The 22492-nt window shown below is 54.6% G+C and overlaps 2 protein-coding genes across 5 annotated transcripts; both read right to left on the reverse strand.

Annotated features, from left to right (window-relative positions):
* On the reverse strand, nucleotides 1340–17503 carry TPD52L2 (tumor protein D52 like 2). 4 transcript variants are annotated; one of them, XM_005688259.3, is made up of 9 exons: nucleotides 17317–17503; nucleotides 14669–14814; nucleotides 12794–12942; nucleotides 11899–11958; nucleotides 8087–8188; nucleotides 5279–5305; nucleotides 4479–4520; nucleotides 3421–3469; nucleotides 1340–2902 (listed from the first exon to the last, which is right to left on the reverse strand). In XM_005688259.3, exons 1-9 carry the CDS (start codon nucleotides 17333–17335, stop codon nucleotides 2807–2809), a joined length of 690 nt encoding a protein of 229 aa, XP_005688316.1. In that variant the 5' UTR covers nucleotides 17336–17503; the 3' UTR covers nucleotides 1340–2806. The 4 variants fall into 4 exon arrangements, with proteins under 4 accessions (XP_005688316.1, XP_017912984.1, XP_017912985.1 ...); XM_018057495.1 differs by lacking the exon at nucleotides 11899–11958 and having other exon boundaries at nucleotides 17317–17501; XM_018057496.1 differs by lacking the exons at nucleotides 4479–4520; nucleotides 5279–5305 and having other exon boundaries at nucleotides 17317–17501.
* Nucleotides 19131–20812, reverse strand: ABHD16B (abhydrolase domain containing 16B). The gene has a single exon (XM_018057494.1). The coding sequence runs from the start codon at nucleotides 20607–20609 to the stop codon at nucleotides 19197–19199; it is 1413 nt and encodes a 470-aa protein (XP_017912983.1). The 5' UTR covers nucleotides 20610–20812; the 3' UTR covers nucleotides 19131–19196.

The following is a 22492-nucleotide window of genomic DNA, read 5'->3' on the forward strand; positions in this document are numbered from 1 at the left end:
ATATAAAGCCTTGACGTACACCTTTTCCTATTTGGAACCAGTCTGTTGTTCCATGTCCAAAAGTACATTACAAATATGTTTGTAAAATAAGTCAACCTGTTTGGAGATAGTAAGACAGGAATACTGTCAACTGTGGACAGTGGCTACAGTCCAGTCCTGCCCTTCACAGGCCCTTTAGTGAGGTCAGGTGGGCACCCTTATCCTCACCTTGAGGAAACTGGCACTTTATGGAAGCAACTGCCACAGCTGCCCTCCAATGCCAGCCCCACCACTTGCTACAGCCCTTCAAGCTCTCAAAGTTCATCTCATGGGTCAATTACTTAGGGGAGCCACCTGAGGGCTAGGTCCACGTCAGGGTCATCCTTGTCCCCCACAAGGCCTAGCAAACTCTTACCCACAAGACATTTAAATACTAAATAAATGAAGACCACTTGGAACCCATTTCATCATCAGCGAGGGTAAATGCTGACCATAGGCAATGGAGGAAGGTGTTTTCCCCACTTGGCACAGCCTCACACCTCATGCTGTGTGGTGTGGACTGCCGTGCTGTCACATACAATTCACATACAATTTGAAGTCAATCACTTTCCCTGCCTTTGCCTCTGGGGCAAGTCATGCTCTCTGACCCAAAGGAGGTCCAGTGCTCTCAGTATAAGGATTTCCCACTGGGCACATCCAAGACAAAAGGAGCACTGCACGGTGCACTAGGGCAGTGCAGACGGAGGCTCTCCCACAAATTTTGGGGAGGTGCAGCCAGCACTCCAGGGCACAGCATTAAGAAGGAAAAGCAGAGCACAAGAAGTGTTAAGAATGGCAAGAGAATGAGAATACACATTCACATGTGCTTGTTTCTGCATGAAGAAAGCACTAGGAGGGTGAAGAGTTATTGGGAGATGTGTGGGGTCTGGGCAGTGAATGGGTTTGACCCAGCCTGGTATCCAACCTGTCGAGGATGCATGTGCCCTTCCTGAACTACCATGGCGGTTACAGCTGCAAGTGGACAACCTCAGGAGTTCAGGCCCAAGCCCTTCAGTGTGTGAATGCTGGCTGGCCTGCCACCCTCTTGCTGCAGTGCCCACCTGCATGGCTCTGGAAGCTTGGCCTGGACTCACTGTAGCTTGGCTGGCTCCTCCCCATGCTTCATACCCCTTCCCCAGAGACCCCCCAGCTTTGTCAACACACTCTCTCATGGCACTGAAGATATGAAATTTGCATTTGAGACCCTCTGTCTCCTGCCTGCCTCTCCCCAAAGTGCAGGCTCCTGACAACAGGGATCCGGTTGGTTATCTTGCCACTCTTTCGCCACCTTCCTGAATGAAGTAAGAAACATCACATGAGCTGAAGTCCATTTTCCCCCCAAAAAAATGCTTTATTGACAAATCACCATTGTTTACTTTAGGGAAAAGAGAAACCCAGGATGCAATCACTATCCCTGCATCCTGCCTTCCCAACACACCCCATCTGAGACTCCAACACCAGGGAAAGAGCATGGAGCAGCGTTCCTCCCAAGGCACAGCGTGGACTGCAGCTCCCCCGCCCCCCAAGTGTCTGAAGTGACTAGCACATGCAGGAACCAGGCAGCACACCACAGTCCAGCAGAGAGGACACTAAGCTGATGGCTCCTCCCCCTCAAAAGCACACACAGGTGGTCGAGGTCTCTGCCCACCAAGAGCCCGTAAGGCACAGAGCTGCCCCTCCAGATGCACCAGACATGGGGCCAGGGGTGAGGCTGCTAGGCTGTGGCAGCATCAGAGGAGAAAGAGATCTTTGTAGCTCCTGAGAAAAGGCAACAGCAGAGTCCCAGCTGACCTGAAGCCCCAGCCCTGACCTACCTGCAGGGTCTGCCTGCTGCTTGCCGGCCCCGGCATGTGGCATACCCGCAGGCTGCAGCCGCTGACCGAGGAGAAGCCAGCCAGGGCTGGTTTGCGCAAGGGCAACGCCGGCCCTCCATGGAGGGGCTGGTCTTTCTCCTGCCTCCATCCCCACTGGCCAGCAGATGCTGCTGTGGTCACCAAGAGGAGAGAAGCCAGTTTCTACATAGGAATGGAGTGCACTCATGAAATAAAACAGCACTGGCACAGCCATGCTGCCCCTTGGCTGGATGCAGGGTTTTACATAATGCTCAAAACCCACTGAAGAATCCTCGTTTGTATATAAAAACATTATAAACAAAGCATAAGGTGATGTAAGGCGTGCATTTCAGCTTGAGTCCAAAGAGATACTTTCTAACTATGAGGCTAAAGCTGCTTCGCTTAGTTTCACTTTTTGAAAAATCCACTGCATTTATAGAAAATAAAGAATTTGCTTTTGTTAAAGCTAGACTGTTAGTGTAACAATTAGGCAGCTGCTGATCATCAACTTTTTTCTAGGTCTCAGAAAATGGATAGTTTTCCTGTTTAGCATTTTGAAATTAAACTGCAGATCAGGCAGGGCTTTCTAGATGACTCGTCCTTCTGTGACTTACGGAAAGACTTTGGAAAACACACTGCATTTTACGTTTACCACATCCCCCCCTTTAAACATGCTGACCAACTAAGAGATTCCCAACAGAAGCCTGGCTTTGGCTCAGTCACCCTGGGACCCACCACCCTGCCCACTCCCTGCCCTAAGGCAGGATGGTGAAATGATCTGCTGATCTGACAGAGAGGGAGGCATCTGTGGACGAGGCGTGTTCTTTGACCCATGCGAGCGCAGCGACCACGTCTCCATGGGGATGGCATAACTGTCCTCCACACCCACCACTTGAAGTTGCAGTTGTGGCGATGAGGGTGTGCTTATTCCGTGGCCGGGCAAAGTCGCTACAGTCTTAGAAAGGTATGTGATCGGGCAACGGTCTGTCACCACTCCCCATTGGGGAGGGAAGGTTGTCACCACCATTCTCTCTGCCACCGACAACTTTAGACTACAGATAGGGAAAGACCAAGAGAGAAAAGCATGAGACAGGGCACATACATGACAGATCCTACCTATGGCCCTCCTAGGAATCCAAAGAGTCAATCTCTATGTATGTAATGTGAACGCCACTCAGCAACAAAAGGAACAAACCCCTGCCATAGGTAATAGATTGGCTATCACTCTGAGGAATCAGAGTAGAAACAGCCAGGCCCCAAAGTCTGCACACTGATGCATGCAGTCACGTACTGTAGGACTTTCTCAAGATGACAGAAATGGAGAGCAGATTAGGGGTTGCCCAGGGTAGGGCGGGGGAAGGCAGGCTGTGGTCTCCGTGGGGATGAACTGTGCTCTGTCATGACTGCAACAGCATTCTCTCCTGGTTGTGACGCTGCTGGATGTCACCACGGGAGACTGCACAGGGTACAGGGGCTCTTGGTATTAGTTCCTGTGACTGCACGTGAACCCACGTGACTAGTGACAGGCCCTGAGCCAGCATACTGGGTAGCCCAGGTCCAGGCCAGTTACCTTGATGGTCCCAACTCGGTCCTCAAACGACTTGAAGGTAGCAGAATTCCTTTAAAGAGAGAAAAAGATGTCAGTACTGTAAGGAACATGTGGTTGTGTGCCCTCCTAAATGTGAAGGGCCTTGGGGTTAGGGTCATCCTTTGGAAAGACCCTAGAGAGATCCCCAGGTCTCACTGTAAAAACGTGACAAGCCAAAAGGTGAGGGGGCACACACATTCCTGAGACTCCCCTAGGACAGAACTGAGATCAGCCACACCCACCAACTGCAGAACAGAGGATCTGTATGCCAGCAGCTGGTGAGACCCAGACTTCATGTGGGCGAACCGCAGAACCCTCGACTGGACGGAGGGGGATGCTGGGCACGTGATTCCACTGCACCCTAAATGCACACATCCTGGGGTTACTGAAAGTCCCGCGTGTTCTTCACAAAGATCTCTCACAGAAGTTGAGCAAGAGGAAAACTAAGGCCTATTCTAAGAGCAGAGAGCAATGAGGAGGCAGAGAAGAAGGCAGGACAGGCCCAGGTTCCCCACCCTACCCCTTCCCTGTGCCCAGGCCACCAGAGGCAGCCTGTTAGTGACCCCCAGGCATGCTCAAGGAGGGAAGGTAGCAGCTGGAGCAGATTCTTCTGGGATGACGACAGCTCTGTGGGGACCCAGGCTGCACTCCAGAGCAGGAGAGAGCATGGGTGGGGGCTTTGAGGAGGAACAGGCGTTGGCTCTGGCTGTTCTCAAGATAAACAGTCTCCATAAAAAGCTTGGAGACCCCTGCCAACCTCCTGGGTGCTGGTGTGTGCAAGCCTCCCTGCCCCTTCCAGCCCAACCTGAGGGCAGCCCTGGAGAATCCCAGGTAGAGCCCACTTTGGGCCTCACCCCTACCAGCTCTGCAGCCTAGAAGGGGTGTCTCCCAAATCTGAGCCAGAGACTGATAGGGGAAGGTGGTTCCTGGTTGGGGGTGTGGGGGATGTGCAATGAACCAGCCAGAGCCACCCCCTCCCACCAGCCTCCCAGTGGGGTCCCGGCAGGCTCGGGCAGCTATAGGGCACAGGAGCACATTACCTCATGGCCGGCATACTTATGGAGTGGCGGATGGAGTGGCTGCTGCTTGGAAGCGTGGGAGGAGCAGAGAAGGAAGAGTTAAGGCAAGGATAGGACTGGCTCCCTGTGCAGGAAGCTGAGCCCCACCCCCTGTACCAGGGAAGAATAGAGAAGCCTCACAAGCGACCCCCTCCAACCAGGAAAACTGGCCCTGGTGCCCCTTGCATGGCCCCAGAAGTATGGCATTGTAGGGGGTAGGCACCAGGGATACTAAGATGCCCTCAGCCTAGGCATTAAAAACATTTCTGGTACAAAGAGCCACCAAGCATCCCATGTGATTTCACAGCAAGTCCCCCAAAAAACAAGCAGGACAAGTATGAATATCAAAAGTCACGACTGTTCTGGAGTTCCTGGCCTCCAAGCAGGAGGAGCGGTTTGATCAACATGAGCTAAAGGACACTCAGGAGGCTGTCTGATCGGGGCCCAGGCACACAAGGTTGGAAAGGAGACCAGCTCCCTGTCAAAGGCAGGACCACTCCTGGGGGAAGAGGACACAGGGGCATGATGGCTCAAGGGCCAGCGTAGCCCCTCCCAGGAAGAGTCAGGGTGGGCCAATGGCTACTCTGTGAGAACAAGTTAGGGCAGGCAGCGACAGTGCCCAGCCAGCCACACAACCAGAGGAGGAGCCCTGCACCCGTCTCGCCACTGGTGACCACCTTGCTGTGCTGCCCCCACCATCCACACAGCCCCTAGGGCTGGCCAGAGCCTCCCAGCCCTGAAGCAAAGACAGCCCAGCAGGGTGCATCCAGTGTCAGTCTTACCTAAAGGAGTGTGAGAAGGGCCGAGCCCTGAGGGGGAGCAGCAGGAAGAGAGAAGAGAAGCAGCATTAGGAGGGGCATCCAGTCCCACCCCGGCCCTGTGTTGGAGACCATCCCGCTGGGGGAGGACATGTGCCCCTGTCCAGCCTCTACCCCACTCTCCCTCACACAGTCACATATGAGGGACCTTTGCGTCTGACTCCGCCACAGGCTGGAGAGAAGGAACCTGGAGAAACAAGCAGAGCAAGGGCATGAGGCACTCCTCTGCCCCCAGGGTCCTTACCTCACCCAGGACCCGGGACTCCATCAGCCTATACTCCAGCTGGGCCAGTGTGCCCTCCGGCACCTCGACAGGGCCCACAACACCCCCAAGAACTTCACGCTTTGGCTCCATCACCACGGAAAACAGAAGATGACCAAAAAACCAGAACATATTCAAGGGCATCTGCTAGGGTTGGGGGTGGAGGGGCCACGGCTCCCCCCTCCACCCTGGTGGCCACCCCAACATGAAGATCATTTCAGAAGTGACAGTCACATGGCCTGAGGCATCTGTTTTGCTCTGCTGGGCAGCAGGACCTACTCTGCTCGGCGGGAGAACCAGCCTCATAGTGAGAAGAGGTGCATGTCCCATCAAAGGTCACCCAGGTGGATGGAGGCCCGACCCCACTCTTAACTGGGCCTCTGACGCTAATCCATTTCCCTGCCCCTGGGGATGCAGCAAGCCCATAGACTGGGCTGCTCCTGGACGGGCCCCTCTAGACACCCGGGAGACTGCTGTCCTGAAGGACAGAGCAGCGCCTGACCCTCAACTTGCGAGGGAAACCCCCTGGGCCTGGTTCTCTGTGTCAAGAAGTGGAGAACTCTGTCAGCTTCGAGCTTGAAACCAGAGGTTAATGGGCCTCAAGCCACCCGAGACCACATGGTGAGGCAACGGGGACACACGGATAGGCTCCTCAGACTCAGTTCACAGCAGCACTGGGATCACAAGAGCAAAGCCAGCAGCAGGCACATGGGGCCTCAGGATGAGACCCCAGCCAACAGGAACCGTGACCAGGGGCCGGTTCCTCCACTAGCAGGGCTCACACACGGCAGGAACAGCACCAGTCACAACATGGCCACCCTGGGTTCTGAGCAGAATGGGGCACACTGAGCTCTGTCCTCCCAGAATGAAGCCACGTGTGTGAGAACTGCCCAACTGGCTCGCCTGCACCAGCGGCTCTATCCTCTCGCCTGACTTCCACCTAAGATGCCCTGAACACGTGCAACAGTAAGAATACTGAACACAAAGGCATGACACCGAAAGTCAAAGAGAACATTCCTAGAAGAGCACGAAGCAGACCTGTCACGTGCTTCAGATGCTCTATCATCAGCCTGGCCTCTGGAGGAAAGAACAGGCATAAGCAAGCGCGCCCCCCACCCTGTGACAGGCCCTGGGAGTGAGGCCAGGCCACGAGGGGCATGTGACCAGCTCACTGCCAGGCATTCTTCCTCCCAGCTCAGGTGGCCACAACAGGCATCCCACCACCAAGTGAGACTCATCCAGGAGGACATGTTAAGCAGTGCGAAGGCTGGGGGGGATGATGGCCACAGGCCCTCCTGGCCGCTGTGCAGAGCCCCGCTTGGGGGTCCCTCGTGTCCGAGTCACAGTCACCATGGGCCAGACTTGCATCTGAGGGCACTCTGCAAGGACCCCTAGTGCAGGGGAGCACCCCTGAGGCATGGACTGCCTACTGACTGTTCAGCTTCTCCAAAGATTTAAATTTTTTCAAAATAAAAAGCTAAGGGTGAGGGAGCAAAAAGGTATAATGACATCAAACAGTCAAGAACAAAAGGTAATCATGGCTCTGGGCACCAGCTGTCCTCTGCACAACTGGGTGGGTCACGGGGTGGTGAGTGCCTGTGGCCCAGTGGTCAGGGCAGGGCTCCCACCCTGAGGCCCAGGAGGCAACCTCAGGCCATGAGGTGGGGAAATGCCCACTCTAAGCAGGCAGGAAGGGTGAGAAGTGAAGAGTCAGGGCTGGGTGGACCCTCAACACCAAGTTCAGCAGGTTAGGCCCATAGCAACCCCATAGGATTATCAGCTATGAGGGGACAGGGGAGGGCTGGCAGCAGAACCCAGGGCTAAGTCCAGGGTTCTGGCGAGGGGGCTGACCCGTGCTGCCCGCTGCTCTCACTGATTTACCCCAACAACCCAGAGGAAGGCCTGAGGGGCAGCAGCAGAGCCCAGAGCAGGAAACTCAGGGTAGAGCCTGGTGTGGGAGTGTCATGGCCATCAGGCTGGGGCAGGCACTGCTGCGTGCTGGCCCCCAGTTCCCCTGGCCTGCTTCAGAGGCACTCAGGCAGCCCCCCATGGTCTTATCCACTTCCAAGACAGACTGCTTGGTTGGGGGTCCTAGTGTGCAGCCACACGCTCTCAAGAGCAAGCCAGGCAAACACACCACGCTTGCCCTTGATTTGTCCAGGCTGCCACTGCCCCCAGGCCAGAATCACCTGTCCTCCATGGAATGTCAACAAGAACCATAGCCTACACCAACCCCAAGTACAGTCACTCGTGGGCATAGGGACCCCCCACGCCTCACCACGAGAAAAAGGAATAGCAAAGAGGCAACCAGTAGAGGCAGGTTTGTGAACCAACCAGTCTGGGGCTGGTGTGGCCACACCTGCAGGTGCTGAGAAGCACCTGAGGTAAGTGCATTTGCCCACTCCAGCAGGCTTCCTGCACACCAGACCCTCCAATGGATCTAAACACCCTAAAATCCCACCTGCTCAGCCCAGGTCTCAGGGCAGAGGTGTCGGACCAGGGAGTCTTACCTCATATCCCCAAGCTTCCGGCTGATGGCAGAGCCCATGGTGGACAGGGCCGCCGAGGTCTTCTGTCCCGCCTGAGACAAGGTTTCCTGGGTTTTCTTGTAGCTGGAAGGAGAAAGAGTGGTTAAATGAACCACACAGAAGGTGCAGCCACAGCCCATATGCCAGGGACAAGGTGACCAGAGAAGAGGGGGCGGCTGGGCCAGTAACCCGGGCCCCCAGGGAGGGGACTTGCATACGGACAGAGCAGCACTGCCAGGTCATGACTGCCCCCACCCTGCAATAACCCTGTCTTCCGTTCTTCCTATAATGCAGGCTTTCCTCCTCCCCCTGTGGAAACTCACTTCCCTACCTCCCTGACTTCCACAGCAAACAAGCCCACAGAGCCAGGCACACAAGCCCCTAGGGGCCTCACATGGCTTCTCTTTTCTCTTCTTATCCAAGGCAGTCCTCTGAGGACATAACAGCTCGACTGCACCCACAGGGTTTGAGCCTGGCAGCTCAAACGGGCGGTGCCTGGCCAGCCTTCAGACCCCGAGCAGCCCCTCCAGCCCTTCTGTTCTGTGTCTACCATGTCCTTTGAGAACGGGGAGACCTATCTTCACCTCATGGCTCCTATGGTCTCCTAGTGGAGACCTATCTCCACTGTTCTGGCTCAAGGAGGTGGTCTTGGCACCCCGTGGAGATCTCCTGCCCCACCCATCCACAAGATAGCTTGTGACCTCGATAGCAGTGGGACAGGCACCAGTGAGGTACCTGGGCCACAGGGATGGCAAGGACACCCCTGGGCCCACTCTGAGCCGCCAGCCCCCACCACAAACAGAAGACACAACAGCCTAAGAGGTTCCTGCCGAGCCAACTTGGCACCCCAAGGAAAAGAGAGCTCAACATGGCAGAGGTGCCCACCAACTCTAGCCTTCCTGGCATCCCAGTTCACAGGGGTGGGCTTGGATGGCACTGGCTGGGGGCTCTTGGCCCCCTTCCGCATCTGCCCCCAACTGTTGCCTGTAAGAGCCCCTGTGTGAGCACCTGCTGCTCGCATCCCTCAGGCCTGCCTTGTGCCTCAACCCCTGCACTCCTCACCCTGTGGGGACGGGCTGGTCTGAACACCCTGGAGGGCCTCCTCCTCTGGGCAGTGGCCCCTCACAGCATAGCCGGGCCTGGGCCTCAAAGCATGAGCTGCTTCCTAACAAGTGTGGAAATACCTTGAAGTCACTAAGGCATAGAGTTTATCTTAATTTCCAGGAAGATCAGTAATTCTTGAACATACTGTTAACAGCGGGTAGAAAACAAGTTCCAAAATCCTTGCTGAAGACTGTGCTTCTGGGTTTTTTTAATTCAATAATAATAAGATGTCTAATTCTCACTCTAGGCCTTAAAAAATCTGACAACCAAAAATTCCTCCCCCAGTGACAGTCTGACACAATCTCAGAATTAAAATGAACAGGAACTCAACATCCAACCAACCTGCCCAGTGACCCAAGGATCTGGACAAGCTCCCCTCAGTGGAGGAACAGGTCTGTTCTAGGCTGCAGCTGATTCACACTAAAACCCATAGTCCACACCCTCCTCTCAGAGTTTCCAGATGGACTGTCCTACAGTTCCCTCCGGTGCCCTCCAACCTGATGGTGCCTTCACCCGGAGCTGCCCCCTAAACCGTGGCCTGTCTTGGCGTCTTGCAAGACATGGCAACAGAAGTAGAGTGTCCAGAGGGCGACTCAGAAGGGTGCTCAGGCACTAGGGCCACTCCGGGCTACTCCGCAGGGCAGCGCCCTGCTGGGACAGATGTGGTGCAGAGGCCAGGATGTGTCTGCGTCGAATAACTCAGCCCAACCTGTGCTTGAGAGCACCAGGCTATGCCATGCTGCTTGACTGTCGGTGAGAGGGAGGTGCCAGTGGGATGTTCCTTCTCTGGTATCTTCCCTTGGGGGGGGGGGGTTTGTCCCCACCTCCCACTAGTGGAGGAACGTGATCCCAGATTGGCCAGAGGTGAGCTCCCTGACCCCAGTGAAAGCCCAATGACTCCCATACTGGGACACCTTGTTGTTGGGCTGCAAGGATGGGAAGATACGGTCCTGCCTCACCAGGCCCCCTTGACCACAGAGGAGCTGCTTGAGAACAAATTCGCTGTGGGGACGGTAGAAGGGTGACACAGGCTGGGAGTGCTGGTCAGAGCCCCAGGCGGGCTGCCCTGCCTAGAGTGGGGGTTTCTCACCAGATGAGGCCTACCCCTCCTAAGCTGACACTATCTTTAGCCGTACCTTCTGTCACCTGCGACCAAATAGGTTAATATGCCAATGAATGACTACAATTCATTGATGTTCACTCTAAGCATGATTTTAATTTGATCTACCTAAGAAACGATCCCATGAGGTGATGGCTTCATGACCAATAAAGCACGGCTGCTGAATCAACAGCTGGGTTGAAACCCCGAGTGGCATCAACCTACTCACTACTGCATCGCTGCACCAGAGCTGAGGACTCAGGCTGCAAACACCTCACTTCCTCTCTTCCGGGCCACGCTCCATTCACTGAAAGGGATCTACAACCATAAGAATTAGGGAAGACAGGGTGCTGGCTCCAGCCACACCATGCCCTCCAGAGGCTGGGGGCAAGGAACCCCGGTAATGGCCTCCTGCAGCCACAAGCCAGGCACCCCGAGACTGCAGAACAGTTGTCTCATGCTGTCCACCTCCTGCGCTGTCACTGCAGAGACTTCTCCAGGCCTGACAACTCTCCCAGCAGATCTGGGGCTGAGACCTCATGGCCACGGCCACTGCCTGATGAAGCATGTGAAAAGAGCCAATCTTGCCGGCCACACTTATAGGCCCAGAGCCATGGAGTCCATTCAGAGGAGTCAGAACTGTGATCTGAGGAAGCAGTGCCCCAGCAGCTCCCCGGCAGCTGGCTTTCCAGAACAGCACCAAGACCTCCTAAGACGATTCTCAGCCTCGGTCAGCACCATGAGCCTGCCTCCAGCCAGGGGCCACCCTACCAAGCCATACCGACAGCATAGAAACTCCAACTGCCTGACCCACTTGGTGCCCGGCTGCCCTCACGAGCCTAGGCTGCAAAGGCTCCATGGGCAGCCAGCCAACCTGGGCTTCTAGGCACCTCCAAGACAAGCTGTGTGGCAACAGTCTCTCTTCAGCCCAACACGGAAGGGCTTTCTGCCCAAGCCTTCTGGCAACCACAGTTCTTCCTTCTAAGCAAGACATCCCAGAAAATGATTTTAAAACACTGCACCACCCAGTTCAAAGGATATAATCAGACTAGAGTACAGATGAAGTGCCATTATCTAGTTCACAGGTCTCAAGTAAAATGCCAGGAGTCCTCCTGAGCCTCAGCTCTGACAGACAGAGCCACCGTGAAGGTTCGATGCCCCACTTCTTTGTGTTTCTGTGCTCGCCTCTCAGGCCAAAGGAGCTACCTGAAGATCTGACCCGCATAGCCCATGCTGCGCTGACTCCAGAGCCACCCCTCAGTGCAGGTGAAGCCCCAGAGCACCACAGCTGGAGCCCGGTCTGCAGGAGGGGAGCACCACCAGTCTGTCACCAGACTGACCCCTGCTCTGGCCTCTTATCCGAGGGACACATGTCAGGAGGGGGTTCCCAGTGCCATCTGGGAGCTGAGTGAACTTGCTTCTGCACCTGCACTCTTCTCCAGTAGAGTTTAAAAGGATATTTTGTGTTTGAGGAGAATAAAATTATATGAAAAATAAAACAGCCAAGACACACCATAGCTAATAAGCTGAACTGAGTGTGCTCGGCCTTCCTATCCCTGAAAGCCGTGTCGGGAGGGGAGGAGGCACTCACAGGTCTGACTGGGTCACTTTCTCATTCCACTCTCCAAGTTTCTCAGAAGTTTTCATGTAGCTAAAAACAGAAAGTCTGTGGTAAATTATCTAGAAAAACTACTTCAACGCAGGTTTCAAACTGCAGATGAAATTCCAAGGAAAACAGAGGGACCAGCTGGCAGGAAGACTGGCTCTACAGCCTGATTCTGCTCAGGACCTGGTCAGCGGGCTAGGTGAGGCCAGGGAGGCATGGACAGGCCTGGCTAGCTCTCCTCATGCCGAAGGCAAGCCTGCCCACTCAGCAGAAGTTGTCTCTCAGGAAACAGCTGTGAGGAGCATGAAGGGCACTGCCACGGCCCCAAACACAACTCTTGACAGCCACCTTTTGGGTTTAAAGCCTACAAGTTTCTAAGACAGAGAACAGGTTTTTCATAAGTGATATTTATGAAATTCGATTTGGTCTTTCAGTGGGACACAGCTTCTCAGACAATATGAAACATTTCCCACCCACCCCACCCTGCCTCCTTGGAGAATATGTTTCAGAGGAGCCACACATCTGCACTCCCCAAATCCAGAGCTGGGTCAGAGATTCTGGGGCCGTGACCATGTCACACTCACAAGAAGGACCCACTTCAGCAGACACTGACCTATGGGGACCACTGGAAAGCCAGTCTCATTAAGCACCTAATTGGTATTCTCTCCAATTTAGACCCTGAAACATACTCTTGTCAATTTCTGCTGGGACAACTAGCATGTTCATCACCTTTTAAAACCATACGTGCAGACTCTGAACTCTGAGTAAACCAAATTCAGATTTGTTTGCTGGCAAGGATTCAGGGCCCTGAAAAGGCAGCTTCTGGGGGGCACACCTCACCCCCAGGACTCAAGGGCCCCTCAAGCAGGCAGACACTCACGCGTTGGAGACCTGCATGTCATGCCAACTCCTGGACAGGTTTTGCTTCAGGCCCTCCAAGGTGGAAAGGCCCAGCTTCCTCTTCAGTTCGCCACAGTGCCTCTCCTTGGCTGCCAGCACCTGGCGCAGAGTGACAATTTCCTCTTCCACCTGCAAAAGCATGCAGTTACCAGGCTTCAACCACCACTAGGGCAGGAAGTGACTGACATCCTTATACATGCTACAAAGAGGGTTTCTCAGAATCACATGAGAATTCTCCATTTACAGAAACATAACTTGTTTTAGGAATAGTCTACAGCAGCCATCGCTTCTGTTTGTATTTGGTACCAGCACCTCAGCTTTCTCTGGAGAACTGTCCTGCTCCCCTCAGCTGAGTGTCTACCCACAGATGGCAAGCCAGGCCTGTCGGAGTTCTGGACTGGGTGTGTGAAGACAGCAGCCCCTTTCTGTCTGGGCTCTGGGTCTGGACATGGGTAACAAAAGGTGGAAAGGTGGGCAGGCAAGCAGCATCTGCACCCAGGGGGAATTCCATCCAGAGGGAAGGAAGCAGAGCGACAGATGGGATGGCCAGAGACCCACGTGACAAAGAAACAACCCTTAGGACATCTGTGTTCCCAAGGTCAGCTGCAAGCCTTGGCAAAAGCCACTTACACAAGTCCAAAGAAAATTCTTTTTTGCCTAGTGTAGTTTGAGTTGGACAATAGGAAAAATCTTGACGAAAAAGACCAGAACTTTCTCATGTCTTAAAGAGTGGACGAGAAAAAGCAGCATCCTCTAGAGCCATTCTGCTTTAGATTCTCAATAGTTTCAGCTTCTACGTGAACAGCTACTCTAAAAAGCCATCCTTTCTTTAAAAAGTGGCTGTTTGGATTAAGGCATTAACAGTCGCTTAGAGCCCTATCTGGCTAATCACTAGATTTTGCTTTAGAAAATACTAAAGAAAGAAACAATTCAAAATCAAGGATCACCCAAGGCCAAACTATTACCAGTCACTCCAGCAGTGACACTTGGTGATATTAACTTTCCGTTTATGGTGTCATGGGCACATGGATTTAACAGCCTGTGGACACGCAGGCTGACATTTTAACATGAGAGCGTTTCCACTTTACAATTCACCTCTGAAAAAGACATTGGTTTTATTCTCTAAACCAGTATGTCCTGAAATAAAGGGCAAAACACAGGCTTCCTGGGACTTCTTGCTGCTGCTCCTTTAACCTCTGCTCGACTCAGAAAGGAAGGCTTCCTCTACATTCTGAAACCTGGTCCTGGGGCCAGGTTCATTCACACAACCAGTTCTGCTCAGACCCAAGCCTAGATCCAGGATGTTATCAGGATTGACTTGTCTCCCAAAATGAAGCAGAGAACTGTGACAAGTGTGCTCCAGCCCCTGCCTGACTGATGCTGGCAAGTGCACTTCCCCAGATTCTGGAATCTCAAGTGAATCACTATCAGGCTCTGCTACCACATCATAAAAAAGAAACACTCTTGGCAGTTGGTTTGAATAAAAATTATATGCAGAGACTTTTATTCTTAATTCCTATTTCTTCTTAAATAACTCTCACTTTGAAAAGATCACATGAAAAAAGAAGGAAAATGAAGATCCAGGAGTAGATACATCTGTGGGATCTTGAAAATGTCATGTTTATTCCAAAAGGGAAACCCACAGCAGATGGAGTACTCAGAGCAGCCACCCATGTGGACACTCCCCTCACAGAGAGCCTGGCAAGTGCCAGACACAGACAAGCCAAGGCTGCAGAGGACAGATTCTGTGGGGTTCCCAGGGCAATTTCCCTGGAGCACAGCCAGCACTCCAGCTCATTTTTTTAGGCAGCAAGGACCGCACAGCACCCCTGAGCATACAGCCAAGACACAGCACCTTTGCAAGCTCTGCCCTGAGCTCCTCGGCCTCAGTCTCCGTCAGACCCTCGACAGCAGGAGCCTGGGCAGCCACCGCTGTGTCCACAGGGACATCCGTCATGGAGTCGGAGAGCAGACCTTTGTTAGGAGAATTCAGGTTGATATCTGCCAAAGACAAAATGTTGTTAGAGTGCATCAAGTAAGAAGTCATAGACGAATAAAGCGGGCAGAGATTCCACCTCACCCTGGGGAGGGAGACAAGACAGGATATGGAGAAAATGCCTTTTCTCTGAAAGGTTCTACAATGATGGTTGTGGCCACCAAACAAATAGAAGCCACATCTCAGACCATGCAAGTTGCTTCTTCAGGTTCCAGAAATGCTGGCACAAGGCAGCCATTCCCTAAATCTGGCTCTTCCTGTAGAATACTCTCTTCACAAGCAGAAAATCTTTGCTACAAACAAAGCAGCTGGAGCTAACAGATCTTCCTTTTTTTTTTTCCCCAAGGAGAAGGAACTTAATACAGCTGTAAACACAGTCAGCATCATTTTCTAATCAGCTGTTCTGCCAGGGCACAGGCTAAGATGACACACAGGAATACAGTCATCCAGGCCCCGTGGGGAGTCACCAAAACAAAACCAGTTTAATTCATCCTCAACTTGCGTCCCACAGCACGGAGGCTGCAGCAAGGCACAGGGGGATCACTACCTCACAATACCTCACTACATCCAGATCAGGTTCAATCCCTGTATCAAATGTTTTTTTCATATTAATGCATTTTCCTCTATGAACTAGAAGTCTACAAGAACAATAGGTCTATATCAGTTCAGTTCAGTCGCTCAGTCGTGTCCGACTCTTTGTGACCCCATGAATCGCAGCATGTCAGGCCTCCCTGTCCATCACCAACTCCCGGAGTTCACTCACATATCAATTCTTCTCAATTCAAACACATGACCATAGTTTAGCATGTTGTACAGTCAACACTGAAAACATCTTCCTTTTTGGTCAGCATATTCTGCGAACAAACAAGCTCTGTATGGTATTCAGCACACTTAAAAGTAAACTAAAGGGAATTCTCTGGGGGTCCAGTGGTTAGGACTCTGCACTTTCACTGAAGAGGGCCTGGTTGGTGAACTAAGATACAAGTCAATTGGCTTGGCCACGTAAATATATAAATAAAAAGGCATAAAGGTTGCAAAGAAATAAAATAAATAAATTTTATTTATTTTATCTGCAGTTTATCTTAAACTGCAGATATGACTATCTACTTTAGAAATCCTAGAGTCTGCTAAAAATAAAATGCACTTAAAAGCAAAGAAGCTCTATTTAGCTGGCTGTGTCATTCCCTTCACATGTCCACACAGCTAGAGTCAGGCACTTCTATGGTGCTCTAGAGATGTTCACTAAATGAAGCGTGTTTTGTTTTCTTTTAAATCAATTGACCCAAATTTTTAATTCAGATCAACCAATGTGGTTTTACTTACATCGCTTGTATCTGCTATGTTGAACCTACTTAACACTTAAATCCATTAAATACTTTAAAGTCTTTCCAACTTTTCTATTTTTAAAAACCAACACTCACAGACAGGTAGTGTCTACCTATAAATCTAAAACTGGATCCCACGGAAATCACCCCCAGATGAAACTGTACACTCACCAATCATACTGGGCACTGCCCAGTCACTGGGGAAGACCCCCTGACTTACAGAAGACCAAGGCAGGAAAGTGTCTTACCAAAGGACCTACAGAGAACAAGCACTGGCTGGTGTAGTAGGCAACACTGGGGGCTAGCCCCTCACCTGAGTGAGCCGCAGTTCAGCCTGTATAATCATCTGCAAAATGGGGGTAATACAAGGACCAATCTAAACAGGTTATTCTGAAAATGGAAAAATATCTCACAAACAGACTTGGTATGGTGTCTGGCACATAGCAGGTGCTCAGTAAGTGTTTTCTGTCGTTCTTATGACCAGAACCCAGTGCATGTGACGAATTCTAATGTTTAATTAGTATGCTCATACAGGTCAAACAGTAGAACATCCTGAAATTATCCAGTAAAGTTACATCAACGTAGTTTTAATCGCCACACCCTCTAGAGCTCCAGGATGGAAGACAGACTTGTATCACGTCCTCAAAATCTCAAGCTTCTGGGCCCGCTCCACACCCGCCGCGGCCACCTCAAACTGGTCTGGGATGTCTGTTCCGGAAAGAGGCCTGGTACGCTGGGTGTGCCCCTGACTCACTGCACCCGTCCTCCTCGAAACAACTCCGAGGTAGGCTGGGGTCCGAGCAGTGTTGCCACCCAAGGGGCGCTGCGCCCAACGCGAGGGCGGCGTTGCCTCCCCTCCCCCTCCTCCTCCCCACCTCCCCGGCGCCGCTCGGCACCTCGGCCCGCGTCCAGGACCGGATGGAGTGTTCCCAAGGGCCCTGCGCAGGATATGAGGGCGGCCTGCCGGGCAAGCGTTGGGCGGGGGTGTCGTGACGAAACCCAACACTCAGGGGCGACGGAAGGGCGCCAGGTAACCAGTGTTCGGAGCAGTCCCAGCCGGGGGCGGAACGCCTGCCTGCAGCTTCTAGGCCAGGCGCCTGGGAGCTGAAGAGCGACAGCGGGGTAGTAGGGCGCAGGCAGACAGGCTCAGAGCCCACCACGCGACGCGAGGCCCACAGGTACCTTGGCCGGCGGAGTCCATGTTTAGATGGCTACCCGGCCGCAGCTGGCGTCGAGACCCACTTCGCGGGCGCAGTGGGAGCCAAGTGGGCCGCACCAGGTGTAACTCGCCGCGTACACAGCAGCCAGCGGAACCTCCTCAGCAGCCGCGGCTTACGAAATCAGCAGCGCGACGACCCACTTCCGCTTTGACGTGCGCTCCGCCCTCGCCCCGCCCCCTATGAGCAGTGTCCAACGAGAGAGTGTTTTGGCCCCGTCCCGCTTCAACCTGATTGGCTGAGGCTGCGGACTAAGTCGGAAACAGAGGCCGATCCACCAGCGAGACACACAGGTAGAACGGTCTTGAGGAGCTCGAGGAAGGTGGGAAGTGGGAGGACAGTGCTTCATCGAGCTGGGCATGTTGGAGGTCCCCAGCCTGTTTGCCACTGCCAGCTCACTTACTTTGGCGGGTTAGACTGAGGCCGCTCTGAGACCTGACCCCCTGACTTTGGGATTCTTTTTGAATCCTTCTTTTCTGTAGAGATTTTTAAGCATATGGGGATTGCGCGGGAAAAGGCATGACCACCTGTTCCCTCTCCGGGCTGGAAGCGCCCACCCTCGGCACTGTGTTCTCTTACTTCCTTTTGACAGCAACCTGGTGAGCCAGGTGGGGCCTTCACCCTTACAGATGAGGAAACTGAGGCCAGTTACTTGCCATCACTCAGCTAGTTGCGTTGCTTCCAGATGACTCTGGAGAAGAGTTTCCTAGATTTGTCAAAGGAGAGGTATATAGCCATTAGGCAACCCGGTCCCACTAAAACAAGTCCCACAACTAGCCTTCTTTGGCTACCTAGTTGCCTCTGCAAGCAACCATTTAGTGGTATTCAAACCGTCAAGGATCTGACCTTTCTGGACAGCATTCCACCTAACAGCCAAGTCATTCTGCATGTACTGATCCCTAGGAAGGAAGCCCCTTCCTTTACCTGGGTAACTCTGATTGTCTCAGTTCAAAGCTCACCTCCCCAACAGGTCTTCCTGGTACTTTAGGTCACCCTAGTTACCTGCCTCTGCCTGCACTGGCCCAGGTGCATACAGGCCAGGTCCTGCTCTGCTGCTATCAAGTATATGCCTGCCCCACTTACCTTCTTTCAGTTTTTCCAGTTTCTAGTTGAACCCACCCTGGCCAGCTCCTATCCCCAGCGGTTGGGAACAGCCTAGTCCCTGCTTCATGCAATTTAGGGGAGGTGGTAAGGAAGCAACTGTATTACAGATGGTGGCGGGCAGAGGGCCTGTCTTTTATTCTGTATGGCATACCTGAGCCAGGAACAAAGCAATGAGTGGTCAGTCAGGTGTGTCTGTAGTCCCACCAGGACATGCCACCTACTCTGAATCTGTGGTTCCAAGGTGAACCCCATCCTGTAGAAGCCAGGAGTGGGGTGGAGGAACCCTATGAAGCAGCAGCATTGCGCTTGTACTCCTGAGGAAGAGTGCCTTCCAAAGCCAATGTCCTTTCAGCACAGTTACGAGCGACTTTCACAGACCCTTCGACATGCATCTTTCCCAATCATCCTGTAACCCAGGCCAGGTGAAGGATGCCTCCTGGCGTCCCACAGCCTGTGTTCCCACCATCCTTTCCAGGTGTCAAGGCATCCATCACACAGGGTTGCCATAAACTGGGTCAAGTTAATCTTTGCATTCCCTTTACCAGCTGGGAGCAGATTGGAACGGTTCACAAGTGTTGGAAAGAAAAAGGGACAGGAGAGAGGGGACACCCCAGTGAGGGAGAGAGTGCAAGATCCCTTTGCACTCCCCCACCCTCCACCAGACACCAGGTCGGGTTCCAGGGCAGGGCCAGCTTTACTGGTTTGGGGTGGGGAAGGGGAAGGGACCTGCAGAAGCACCGTCTATAGCCTCCAGGGCAACTGAAAGTCCTCGGGTTCCAGCGGACTGCAATGGGTCGCCTCCACGTTTTTGAGGTGCTTGCGCGCCAGGAATAGCGCGAGCTGCCGCCGCCGCCGCGGGCTCAGACCCTGGCCCACTAGCCAGGGGAAGGCTAGCCCATGCGACCCCCAGGTCTCCTCGTCCTCCTGCTGGTCCTCGCAGCGCGTGAGGTAGGAGCGCAGCAGGGATAGGCACCACTCGTCGTCCACGCGGTAGCGCGCATAGAAGGCGGCCTCTTGCGCCAGGCTGCCGGCGCGCAGCCAGCGGGTCACGATAGCGAGGCCCTCGCGCGCCATCACAGCGGGGTAGCGGTGCTGCAGGAGGCGCAGGAGCAGCTCGTTGCCGCGGTTGCCCTCCACGACGCCCGACGGCAGGGGGCGCAGGTGGCCCGAGGTGCTAACTACGTCGTCCTGTGTGCGCCGGAGCAGCAGCACCGGCCCAGGGTAGCGACACAGCTGCTCCGCCACGTTGAGATTGAAGTGCTCACGCACCGTGCGCACCACCAGCCCTTTCCAGCTGTGGGGCATGACCTTCAGCGCCAGCGGCACGAGATCGTCGAAGGTGGCATCAAGCACAAGTGCTCCCAGCTCCGGGTACGTCATGGTGGCCCACGTGGCCGTGAAGCCGCCAATAGACCAGCCATAGACCACCACGTGTGTGGGCGGGAAGTGCAGGCGGTGCAGCGCATACTTGACAACCACGTCCATGGCATTGGCATCATGCTGAGGGAACGGTGCGCCCGTGCTGCCCCCGAAGCCTGGGTGGTTCCAGCCCAGCACCGAGTAGCCGGCCTCCAGCGGCGCCGATAGGCAGCCCATTTCGTAGAAGCCGGCGTTGCCCTCGCAGCAGATGACCAGGCGCAGGCCTTGGCCATGGCTGCCCGGGTGCTGGCGGCGGTCCATGAACATGGTGTCGATCTCGTTGCCGTCACAGGCCACCAGCTTGGCGCGCCGGCCACGGTAGCGCTCCACCAGGCGCTCCTGGCCTTGCTGCAGCAGCGGCAGCAGCGCACGCGTCATCAGGAACATGGAGCCGGGGTACACAAGCCAACGGCCCAGCGAGTGGGCCAGCGCGTAGCTGGCGAGCTGGCTGGGCAGCTCGCGGATCTGCTGCAGGAGGCACTGCGCCTGGCTGCGCGCCGCGCGCGGCGGCCGAACCAGCGAGTCCTCGCCCAGCGCTGCGCCCCTCAGTAGCCACACGCCCGCAGCGGCCGCAGCGCACGTCAGCGCGCGGTGACTGCTGCCGCTCCCGGCGGCGGCGCGCACGTCATCCCAGCGGAAGTCCACCGGCCAGCCGCGGAAGTTGTAGGTGTAGTTGGCTGTCAGGTAGATCTTGAACACGTGCACCAGCGCTTTCACGAAGCAGACCACGCACATGGACACGAGGCCTTGAGTGCTGACCGAGCCCTAAGACCCAGTCGCCGGCCCGGGGTCGCGGTGGCGGTGGGAGGCCCAGGCCCGGCCCAGCGGGCTGCGGCAGGGGTGGGCGTGCCCTAGGCCGCCTTAGGACATGTCTTTTTGGGGCTTGGCCCTCGTGGCTTTTGTGACCTGGGCCTGCCGGGGCCCAGGGGAGTCGGCCTCTGCCTGCCTCGGGCCAGCTTTGTGAGTCACCGTTGCCTGGGGAGAGACCCGTGATGGGCGCACAAAGGGTTCGAAGGCGTGGTGGACCCCTGCCCCCCGCCCCCCGCGACACAGCCTCAGGACCTTGGCGTGGCCACACCCTCAACAGGCCTTCTCTGACCCGAATCCCGAGGTTTCATTAGCCTCTCACCTAAGGGCAAGCCCACCTCCACCCAAGCCTGAACAGCGCCCCGCCCCTTCCTCCCTGACTGTAGGTGGACATGGGTCTCACTGAGAAAAATGCAGGGCCGCCCACCACCTTGAACCAGCTTGCGTGGGAACCACCCGCCCACCTTCGAAGGTACCCACCCTGCTGGGAGAGGGACCAGAGGCAGGAGGAAGCAGCCCTGGGGATCAGGCTGTCAGTCTGAAAAGGCTGCATGGGCCCCAGCTGCCCCATAAGCAAGGTGAGGGAGAGGGGAGTGGGTTGGGGGAGCAGTTCTCTGCCCAGCACTCCAGGGGCAGGGGCAAAGCTCAGGAAGTCCCTGGGGGAGCAGTGGAGGCTGGCTGCTGGGGCTCTTTGCTCACTGCCTGCACCTCCGAACCTTCTTTCCCAGGAAGGGGTGAGTGCAGGCTGGAAACCCCCGCCTGTTCTGCATCCTCTTTCCACTGGAGCCTGCAGAGGCAATGACCTTCTCCAGGTGGGTCCTTCCTGGCCAGTGTTCCTCATTTTGAGCCCCCGGTTGAGCCTTCCTCCCCCAGAAACCACCCCACAAGCTGTCCCTTCCTCTTTTCTGGAGGGCTTTATTGGGTTCTCCTTTTCTGTCCTGCACCAGTGAGAGCTGGCCCACCTGAAGAGGGCGAGACAGAGTCCCCGTGGGCAGGGAGGCAGGGAAGAGCCAGGCTCCAGGGATGCCTTCAACAGTTGCATGGACCTAAAACCCAGCCCACTCCTTGGAACCCAGGAGGCCCAGAGCCCAGACCTCTGGGGAGGGGCTCCAGGCCCAAGTTCGCTCTGCTTTAATGCTCTGTGCAGCTGAGTTGGAGGCATTACTGGCCCAGTGAGCCCCCACCTGGCTTGGAAGCAGAGCTGAGGATCACTGCTGTCCTTTGGGGTTTGTGGGCAGGAGGGGTCAATGGGCAGTGAGTGAGCTGAGAGGGTTGAATGTCCATCCTCCCCACTCCCATTGCCAGGTAAAATACAGAAAACCCAGTTAAAGTTCAAGCAAACAACCAAAGCTTTCTGAGTATAAGTATGTCCTAAACATTGCATGGAACATATTCATATGAAAATATTGCTTATCTGAAGTTCAACTCTAACTGGATATCCTGTTTTTTTTGCTAAATCTGGAAACTCTACCCCCAGGACGCCTCCCCCCAGGCTCTGAGGTCCAGATCTTCCTGATCATCCAGCTCCTATCCCACTCTGGGGTATTTCACTCATCAGTTAGGTCCTGAGACCTGAGAGGGTGGCCCAGGGTCCATTGTCCCCCTGGGCAAGGGCTCCGCTCCTATTCCTTCTGTCCCGTAACCACCTCGCCTCTCTCCTGCGTCTTGGGTGGCAGCAGGGGCAGTGGGGGAACCTGGGTCAGGTGATGGGCAGAGCTGTCTAGGGGGGTGGGTGATCCTGGCCGTCCTGAGCTGTCCACCCGGCCCGGAGGTCAGAGGTAGAGATGGGACCTTGAGGAGGATGTGGGCAT

This window comes from Capra hircus, chromosome 13 (assembly GCF_001704415.2).
Source record: "Capra hircus breed San Clemente chromosome 13, ASM170441v1, whole genome shotgun sequence".
Classification (NCBI taxonomy): Eukaryota; Metazoa; Chordata; class Mammalia; order Artiodactyla; family Bovidae; genus Capra; species Capra hircus.

Bases quoted from the DNA above. Each gene is read 5' to 3' on its own strand.
- TPD52L2 (XM_005688259.3), bottom strand. The intron at 11,959-12,793 runs GTGAGTGTCTGC...TTCTGTTTTTAG, and splicing joins GACATGCAGGTCTCCAACGC to CTACATGAAAACTTCTGAGA. The intron at 4,521-5,278 runs GTAAGACTGACA...GCTTCCAAGCAG, and splicing joins CCCTTCTCACACTCCTTTAG to CAGCCACTCCATCCGCCACT.
- ABHD16B (XM_018057494.1), bottom strand. From the start codon at position 20,609: ATGTGCGTGGTCTGCTTCGTGAAAGCGCTGGTGCACGTGTTCAAGATC.